The sequence below is a fragment of the Abramis brama genome (genome assembly GCF_963993115.1).
Source record: "Abramis brama genome assembly, chromosome: 13".
Taxonomy (NCBI): Eukaryota; Metazoa; Chordata; class Actinopteri; order Cypriniformes; family Leuciscidae; genus Abramis; species Abramis brama.
The window spans coordinates 334,826-344,825 of NC_139975.1; the positions used below are offsets into that span (position 1 = coordinate 334,826).

General features: G+C 44.3%; 2 protein-coding genes across 4 annotated transcripts in view; one reads left to right on the forward strand and one right to left on the reverse strand.

Annotated features, from left to right (window-relative positions):
* Positions 1 to 6,343, reverse strand: part of zbtb49 (zinc finger and BTB domain containing 49) — a 15,611-nt gene extending 9,268 nt beyond the window's left edge. For both annotated transcript variants that reach the window (XM_084133776.1, XM_084133775.1), the window contains exons 1-3: positions 6,278 to 6,343; positions 5,419 to 5,570; positions 5,080 to 5,242 (exon numbers count right to left, since the gene is read on the reverse strand). In XM_084133776.1, the coding sequence (XP_083989902.1) occupies positions 5,080 to 5,242; positions 5,419 to 5,570 (315 nt within the window). In that variant the 5' untranslated portion in view covers positions 6,278 to 6,343. The remainder of the gene's footprint in view (positions 1 to 5,079; positions 5,243 to 5,418; positions 5,571 to 6,277) is intronic.
* A 653-nt stretch (positions 6,344 to 6,996) lies between these two features.
* The window catches only part of lyar (Ly1 antibody reactive homolog (mouse)), a 9,708-nt gene continuing 6,704 nt past the window's right edge, over positions 6,997 to 10,000 (forward strand). The window contains exons 1-2 of one of the 2 annotated variants that reach the window (XM_084133778.1): positions 6,997 to 7,231; positions 8,654 to 8,805. In XM_084133778.1, coding sequence (XP_083989904.1) covers positions 8,684 to 8,805 — 122 coding nt within the window. In that variant the 5' untranslated portion in view covers positions 6,997 to 7,231; positions 8,654 to 8,683. The remainder of the gene's footprint in view (positions 7,232 to 8,653; positions 8,806 to 10,000) is intronic. The other variant, XM_084133777.1, reaches the window with a different exon arrangement.

Sequence of the window (10,000 nt, forward strand, 5' to 3'; positions counted from 1 at the left end):
TTTGGGAAGAGTTACATGAATGTTTGGGGGGAGTTACATGAATGTTTGGGAAGCGTTACATGAATGTTTGGGGAGAGTTACATGAATGTTTGGGGGCAGTTACATGAATGTTTGGGGGGAGTTACATGAATGTTTGGGAAGCGTTACATGAATGTTTGGGGAGAGTTACATGAATGTTTGGGGGGAGTTACATGAATGTTTGGGGGGAGTTACATGAATGTTTGGGAAGCGTTACATGAATGTTTGGGGAGAGTTACATGAATGTTTGGGGGGAGTTACATGAATGTTTGGGGGGAGTTACATGAATGTTTGGGAAGCGTTACATGAATGTTTGGGAAGCGTTACATGAATGTTTGGGGAGAGTTACATGAATGTTTGGGGGGAGTTACATGAATGTTTGGGGGGAGTTACATGAATGTTTGGGAAGCGTTACATGAATGTTTGGGGGGAGTTACATGAATGTTTGGGAAGCGTTACATGAATGTTTGGGGGGAGTTACATGAATGTTTGGGAAGCGTTACATGAATGTTTGGGGGGAGTTACATGAATGTTTGGGAAGCGTTACATGAATGTTTGGGAAGCGTTACATGAATGTTTGGGGAGAGTTACATGAATGTTTGGGAAGAGTTACATGAATGTTTGGGGGGAGTTACATGAATGTTTGGGGGGAGTTACATGAATGTTTGGGAAGAGTTACATGAATGTTTGGGGGGAGTTACATGAATGTTTGGGGGGAGTTACATGAATGTTTGGGAAACGTTACATGAATGTTTGGGGGGAGTTACATGAATGTTTGGAAAGCGTTACATGAATGTTTGGGGGGAGTTACATGAATGTTTGGGGGGAGTTACATGAATGTTTGGGAAGCGTTACATGAATGTTTGGGGAGAGTTACATGAATGTTTGGGGAGAGTTACATGAATGTTTGGGAAGAGTTACATGAATGTTTGGGGGGAGTTACATGAATGTTTGGGAAGCGTTACATGAATGTTTGGGGAGAGTTACATGAATGTTTGGGGGGAGTTACATGAATGTTTGGGGGGAGTTACATGAATGTTTGGGAAGCGTTACATGAATGTTTGGGAAGCGTTACATGAATGTTTGGGGAGAGTTACATGAATGTTTGGGGGGAGTTACATGAATGTTTGGGGGGAGTTACATGAATGTTTGGGAAGCGTTACATGAATGTTTGGGGGGAGTTACATGAATGTTTGGGAAGCGTTACATGAATGTTTGGGGGGAGTTACATGAATGTTTGGGAAGCGTTACATGAATGTTTGGGAAGCGTTACATGAATGTTTGGGGAGAGTTACATGAATGTTTGGGAAGAGTTACATGAATGTTTGGGGGGAGTTACATGAATGTTTGGGGGGAGTTACATGAATGTTTGGGAAGAGTTACATGAATGTTTGGGGGGAGTTACATGAATGTTTGGGGGGAGTTACATGAATGTTTGGGAAACGTTACATGAATGTTTGGGGGGAGTTACATGAATGTTTGGAAAGCGTTACATGAATGTTTGGGGGGAGTTACATGAATGTTTGGGGGGAGTTACATGAATGTTTGGGAAGCGTTACATGAATGTTTGGGGAGAGTTACATGAATGTTTGGGGAGAGTTACATGAATGTTTGGGAAGAGTTACATGAATGTTTGGGGGGAGTTACATGAATGTTTGGGGGGAGTTACATGAATGTTTGGGAAGCGTTACATGAATGTTTGGGGGGAGTTACATGAATGTTTGGAAAGCGTTACATGAATGTTTGGGGGGAGTTACATGAATGTTTGGGGGGAGTTACATGAATGTTTGGGAAGCGTTACATGAATGTTTGGGGAGAGTTACATGAATGTTTGGGGAGAGTTACATGAATGTTTGGGAAGAGTTACATGAATGTTTGGGGGGAGTTACATGAATGTTTGGGAAGAGTTACATGAATGTTTGGGGGGAGTTACATGAATGTTTGGGAAGCGTTACATGAATGTTTGGGGAGAGTTACATGAATGTTTGGGGGCAGTTACATGAATGTTTGGGGGGAGTTACATGAATGTTTGGGAAGCGTTACATGAATGTTTGGGGAGAGTTACATGAATGTTTGGGGGGAGTTACATGAATGTTTGGGGGGAGTTACATGAATGTTTGGGAAGCGTTACATGAATGTTTGGGAAGCGTTACATGAATGTTTGGGGAGAGTTACATGAATGTTTGGGGGGAGTTACATGAATGTTTGGGGGGAGTTACATGAATGTTTGGGAAGCGTTACATGAATGTTTGGGGGGAGTTACATGAATGTTTGGGAAGCGTTACATGAATGTTTGGGGGGAGTTACATGAATGTTTGGGAAGCGTTACATGAATGTTTGGGGGGAGTTACATGAATGTTTGGGAAGCGTTACATGAATGTTTGGGAAGCGTTACATGAATGTTTGGGGAGAGTTACATGAATGTTTGGGGGGAGTTACATGAATGTTTGGGGGGAGTTACATGAATGTTTGGGAAGCGTTACATGAATGTTTGGGGGGAGTTACATGAATGTTTGGGAAGCGTTACATGAATGTTTGGGGGGAGTTACATGAATGTTTGGGGGGAGTTACATGAATGTTTGGGAAGCGTTACATGAATGTTTGGGGGGAGTTACATGAATGTTTGGGAAGCGTTACATGAATGTTTGGGGGGAGTTACATGAATGTTTGGGAAGCGTTACATGAATGTTTGGGGGGAGTTACATGAATGTTTGGGGGGAGTTACATGAATGTTTGGGGGGAGTTACATGAATGTTTGGGGGGAGTTACATGAATGTTTGGGAAGCGTTACATGAATGTTTGGGGGGAGTTACATGAATGTTTGGGAAGCGTTACATGAATGTTTGGGGGGAGTTACATGAATGTTTGGGAAGCGTTACATGAATGTTTGGGGGGAGTTACATGAATGTTTGGGAAGCGTTACATGAATGTTTGGGGGGAGTTACATGAATGTTTGGGAAGCGTTACATGAATGTTTGGGGGGAGTTACATGAATGTTTGGGGGGAGTTACATGAATGTTTGGGGGGAGTTACATGAATGTTTGGGGGGAGTTACATGAATGTTTGGGAAGAGTTACATGAATGTTTGGGGGGAGTTACATGAATGTTTGGGGGGAGTTACATGAATGTTTGGGAAGAGTTACATGAATGTTTGGGGGGAGTTACATGAATGTTTGGGGGGAGTTACATGAATGTTTGGGAAGCGTTACATGAATGTTTGGGGAGAGTTACATGAATGTTTGGGGGGAGTTACATGAATGTTTGGGGGGAGTTACATGAATGTTTGGGAAGCGTTACATGAATGTTTGGGGAGAGTTACATGAATGTTTGGGGGGAGTTACATGAATGTTTGGGGGGAGTTACATGAATGTTTGGGAAGCGTTACATGAATGTTTGGGAAGCGTTACATGAATGTTTGGGAAGCGTTACATGAATGTTTGGGAAGCGTTACATGAATGTTTGGGGGGAGTTACATGAATGTTTGGGGGGAGTTACATGAATGTTTGGGGAGAGTTACATGAATGTTTGGGGGGAGTTACATGAATGTTTGGGGGGAGTTACATGAATGTTTGGGGAGAGTTACATGAATGTTTGGGGGGAGTTACATGAATGTTTGGGAAGCGTTACATGAATGTTTGGGGGGAGTTACATGAATGTTTGGGGGGAGTTACATGAATGTTTGGGGGGAGTTACATGAATGTTTGGGGGGAGTTACATGAATGTTTGGGAAGAGTTACATGAATGTTTGGGGGGAGTTACATGAATGTTTGGGGGGAGTTACATGAATGTTTGGGAAGAGTTACATGAATGTTTGGGGGGAGTTACATGAATGTTTGGGGGGAGTTACATGAATGTTTGGGAAGCGTTACATGAATGTTTGGGGAGAGTTACATGAATGTTTGGGGGGAGTTACATGAATGTTTGGGGGGAGTTACATGAATGTTTGGGAAGCGTTACATGAATGTTTGGGAAGCGTTACATGAATGTTTGGGAAGCGTTACATGAATGTTTGGGAAGCGTTACATGAATGTTTGGGAAGCGTTACATGAATGTTTGGGGGGAGTTACATGAATGTTTGGGGGGAGTTACATGAATGTTTGGGGAGAGTTACATGAATGTTTGGGGGGAGTTACATGAATGTTTGGGGGGAGTTACATGAATGTTTGGGGGGAGTTACATGAATGTTTGGGGAGAGTTACATGAATGTTTGGGGGGAGTTACATGAATGTTTGGGGGGAGTTACATGAATGTTTGGGGGGAGTTACATGAATGTTTGGGGGGAGTTACATGAATGTTTGGGAAGCGTTACTGAATGTTTGGGGAGAGTTACATGAATGTTTGGGGGGAGTTACATGAATGTTTGGGGGGAGTTACATGAATGTTTGGGGGGAGTTACATGAATGTTTGGGAAGCGTTACTGAATGTTTGGGGGGAGTTACATGAATGTTTGGGAAGCGTTACTGAATGTTTGGGGGGAGTTACATGAATGTTTGGGGGGAGTTACATGAATGTTTGGGAAGCGTTACATGAATGTTTGGGAAGCGTTACATGAATGTTTGGGAAGCGTTACATGAATGTTTGGGGGGAGTTACATGAATGTTTGGGGGGAGTTACATGAATGTTTGGGAAGCGTTACATGAATGTTTGGGGGGAGTTACATGAATGTTTGGGGGGAGTTACATGAATGTTTGGGAAGCGTTACATGAATGTTTGGGGGGAGTTACATGAATGTTTGGGAAGCGTTACATGAATGTTTAGGGAGAGTTACATGAATGTTTGGGAAGCGTTACATGAATGTTTGTGGAACGTTACATGAATGTTTGGGGAATGTTACATGAATGTTTGGGAAACGTTACATGAATGTTTGGGGAATGTTACATGAATGTTTGGGAAACGTTCTGCAAACCTAAAAAGAATGTTCAATTTCTGTAAAGGAAATGTTTCTGCCTAACCAAAAACAAACTTTAAAAATGCATGTTTTGGGAACGTTCTGAAAATATTCTGGGAACCAAAAATTGTTCGGTTGAAACTGAAGTGTGTGTGTGTGTGTGTGTGTGAGACCTGCAGGCTCTGTCCGATCTCCATCAGTGTGTGAACGTTGTCCTGGTTGAGCTCCAGATGTGATGTGTACATGTAGTCCAGAACCTGCCCGATGCCGCCCACGTCCTGAATGGCCAGATGGAAAACATCGCTCTTCTGCGCCGGGGAGTTCTGGAACAGAGATCTGAGGAGCGAAGCGTTCAGGACAGACTGTGAGCTCGACTGGGAATCGAGAATAGATTCAAAAGGAAATATTTTTTTCCAGCTCAATGGAGCTAATAATAAGCCATATTTCTAATAATAACATAATATTAATATTTCCATATTTCTTTAAAATATATATTTGCCGTCGCATGTTACCGGAAGTAGGCGCTGAAGGCCGCCAGCACGTTCTTATGGGCTTTAAAGCAGACGCCCTTCACCACCAGCATGCAGTCGCACAGCAGACCCTGAATACGCTGATCCTGGAGCTGCTGCAGCACGAACACACTGTGGCTGCACACACTGTCCATCTGCACACACACACATCAGTCACTGAGCAGCACTGTGACTGCACACACACACACACACACACACACATCAGTCACTGAGCAGCACTGTGACTGCACACACACACACACACACACACACACACACATCAGTCACTGAGCAGCACTGTGACTGCACACACACACACACACACATCAGTCATTGAGCATCACTGTGACTGCACACACACACACACACACACACACACACACATACACACATACATCAGTCACTGAGCAGCACTGTGACTGCACACACACACACACACACACACACACACACACACACACACCAGTCACTGAGCAGCACTGTGACTGCACACACACACACACACACACACACACACACACACACACACACACACATCAGTCACTGAGCAGCACTGTGACTGCACACACACACACACACACCAGTCACTGAGCAGCACTGTGACTGCACACACACACACACACATCAGTCACTGAGCAGCACTGTGACTGTACACACTGTACATCTGAGCAGAAACACACACACCACTGCGGCATGCGCATGCACAGGTGTGTCTGTGTGTGTGTGTGTGTTCATAAATCCCATTCATCACTGCCATATAACAAAACCTTTATTTTCCATTAGACATAATAATAATAACATATAAGTATATTATAATAATATAGTCAAAGCAAGAATGAAGAAAGATTCTCGCTCAGCTCACCTTTAACTCGGAGGAACCGGCGCTGAGCTGATGACGTCATTTCAGCTTTTCACAATAAAAGTCATTTGTTTTTACGGCGTTCAATCTGAAATTAATGCATCTATGAACATTTCCATAGGCCTACTCTACTCTACTCTACTCTACTCTACTCTACTCTACTCTAGAATTGTAAAATAAATAGTTTTATTGCAAAGCTTTTGTTTTAAAATGCAATACAATTACAATATAATTTACTGTTCATTATAAATAAAATACGATATAGTTCACCTTATACTGCATCATATCATGAGTTGGGCTATTGTTTTTATTTATTCCATCCAGGGTTGTTGGCAACTAAATGAAATAAGTGTAAGCTGAAGCACTGAAATGACCGGAAATAACAGGAAATAAATAAAAACTAAATCTAAAACTAAAACTAAAACTGAAATCAACCCAAATAGTAACAAATGGTAACGTGACAAAGGCGCGTTAAAAATCAAACTAAAATTAAAAAGATAAGGTTGAAATATTATCAAGGCTATTCAAAATATCAATAAAACAAAAGTGGTATATAAATAGTATAAATTAATTCAAGAGTTATTTTGCATTGTGTTAAAGGCCTTTATTAATGCCATATTTTATATAATGTGCCAAAATTAAATGTTTACCTTTTTGTCCTAAATGTTCACTTTTCTGTCCCTTTTTTTGTGTGTTTGCGGAACTTTTGATTGGTGTTTCAGTCCGGAGTGAAAACAGAGTGACACCGCGCGCGTGTCTGTTGCGACGCGTGATTCAAAAAACTCGCGTGTTCCCGTGAGCAACGAGGAGTGTCGTTACCGGAGCCGAGACTCATTTACCGGGATCAAGAGAACCGGACCGGGCGCCGAACCCAGTCCTGCTGATCATTAATGCGCTGAAGAAATCTTCATCATCATCATCATCATCATCAACAGAGAATCACAGTTCTGCTTTGAGGTACAGGATCACGGTTACGAGAAGTTATTTTCTGTGCATGTGCGAGACTTCCGGTTCATGATCCGCTATCAGGAAATTACTAGAAGAACAGTGTGTTTTTAATTACATTATATTAAAATAATTGAAGAAATACCAGTTGATATGCAGGCGCAGGTATGACGTCACTTTGTAGGCTAACCCGCAGTTCGCATCACGCTGGATTTTCCAGTAGGCTTTTGGATTATCGCTAAAATCAACCTCTGTGATTTACAGAAGTTTATGATATTTGCACATTTTGTCCATCAAGATAATTATCACAGATGAACACAACTTTTATGAATTTTGAAGCCTAAATGCAGTCGGCAGAAGTAAAAATCTAAAGGTCGGCTATAAACGAACTACACCACGGTCGCTTAAATTCAACGTCACCGTCACCGTCACGGAGTTTCGGACAACTCAGTTTTTGTCTGAACACATTTTCCCAGAACGTTTGAGTTAGAATAGTGTATAAGAGCACGATTATAAGCATAACGAGGCTGTAAAAGTGAACTGAGTTTACCTGTTCGGCTGATGATCGACAGATTGATTTTTTCAAGACACATAACGGCTTCAAAATATCACGAGTGTGTAATGCTGATGTCATAGAATAAAACATGAAAGTGTCTTTAGCTTGTGTTCATCACAAACCTTATTTCAGCCATTTCACCAAAACCCCATTCAAAAAACCCATTGACCCAATCACCAAAATTACATATTTAAAGTCGACATGAAAAATAATTGACTCTATTTACTTTGTTAGCACATATTACTAGTCTTGTGGTGAACAATTCATCCGTGTAAGTTAATAAACAGAAAAAAAGTTGTTTGCTGTCGTAATCTTTAATCAAAATCTGAAAAGTTACTTCCGGTCTGGAATGGCGTTCCTTTTCTGATGACGTCAGTTTGACGGCTTGGGTTGAAAACGCTTCACCCTCCTCAAACCGTCAGTCTGCTCTGAGCAGAGATGGAGAGGAGGAGCGCTAAAGTTAAACCCCGCCCTCTGTTCAATATTCCCTTTCACTGGGAAATGCGTCACAACACTGGAGAAAAGTCATTTGCAACTTCCGGTTCACGGGAACTTTAAGCGGTTTTTCCTTGAAAGAAAATCTTCATGTCTTAAAATATCTTGAATGTAACTCGACACCCTTGCCTCATTTAGTATATGCAGTTCTATGAATATGCAAATGAGCCCCGCCTCCGCTCACTCACTCAGCTCAGAGATCCACTGGTTGACGATCACACGTTGATCTGATTGGTTACAAGATAGTTTGTGACGTCAGAAACACCAGCGATTTCAAAGTGTGTTTTTGAGACTGTCTTTGGTTCACTGCAGTTTTAACTGTAAGCTGCAGAACTGCCTGTTTCTGTACAGGTGAAGTAACTGTAAGCGACTCTTGTTCTCAGGATCAGCTGCTGTTCTTCCTCTTCCTCAGGATGGTGTTCTTCACGTGCGACGCCTGCGGAGAGTCTCTAAAGAAAGCTCAGGTGGAGAAACACCTGCTGAAGTGCCGCGGCTGTAGAGTTCTGTCCTGCATCGACTGTGGGAACGACTTCCGGTGCGTCAAGGGTCACTGAGTGAGAGTAAGAACGTGAGGGCGAGCGAGAGCGAGTGAGTGAGTGCGAGCGTGTGTGAGCGTGAGTGTGTGTGAGCGAGAGCGAGTGAGAGTATGTTAGCGAGCGAGCGAGAGAGTGAGTGAGTGTGAGTGAGTGTGTTAGTGAGCGACAGAGTGACAGACAGTGAGCGTGAGTGAGTGTGTGTGAGCGAGAGCGAGTGAGAGTATGTTAGCGAGAGAGTGAGTGAGTGTGAGTGTGTTAGTGAGCGACAGAGTGACAGACAGTGAGCGTGAGTGAGTGAGCGTGAGTGAGTGAGCGAGCGAGTGAGCGTGAGTGAGTGAGCGAGCGAGTGAGCGTGAGTGAGCGAGCGAGTGAGCGTGAGTGAGCGTGAGTGAGCGTGAGTGAGCGTGAGTGAGCGTGAGTGAGCGTGAGTGAGCGTGAGTGAGCGTGAGTGAGCGAGCGTGAGCGAGCGTGAGCGAGCGTGAGTGAGCGTGCGTGAGTGAGCGTGAGTGAGCGTGCGTGAGTGAGCGTGCGTGAGTGAGCGAGCGTGAGTGAGCGTGCGTGAGTGAGCGAGCGTGAGTGAGCGAGCGTGAGTGAGTGAGCGTGCGTGAGTGAGCGTGAGTGAGTGAGCGTGCGTGAGTGAGCGTGAGTGAGTGAGCGTGCGTTCGTGAGTGAGCGTGAGTGAGTGAGCGTGCGTGAGTGAGCGTGCGTGAGTGAGCGTGAGTGAGCGTGAGTGAGTGAGCGTGCGTTCGTGAGTGAGCGTGCGTGAGTGAGCGTGCGTGAGTGAGCGTGCGTGAGTGAGCGTGCGTGCGTGAGCGTGAGTGAGCGTGAGTGAGTGAGCGTGCGTGAGTGAGCGTGCGTGAGTGAGCGTGCGTGAGTGAGCGTGAGTGAGTGAGCGTGAGTGAGTGAGCGTGAGTGAGTGAGCGTGAGTGAGTGAGCGTGAGTGAGCGTGCGTGAGTGAGCGTGCGTGAGTGAGCGTGCGTGAGTGAGCGTGAGTGAGTGAGCGTGAGTGAGTGAGCGTGAGTGAGCGTGAGTGAGTGAGCGTGAGTGAGTGAGTGAGCGTGCGTGAGTGAGCGTGCGTGAGTGAGCGTGAGTGAGTGAGCGTGCGTGAGTGAGCGTGCGTGAGTGAGCGTGCGTGAGTGAGCGTGCGTGAGTGAGCGTGAGTGAGTGAGCGTGAGTGAGTGAGCGTGCGTTAGT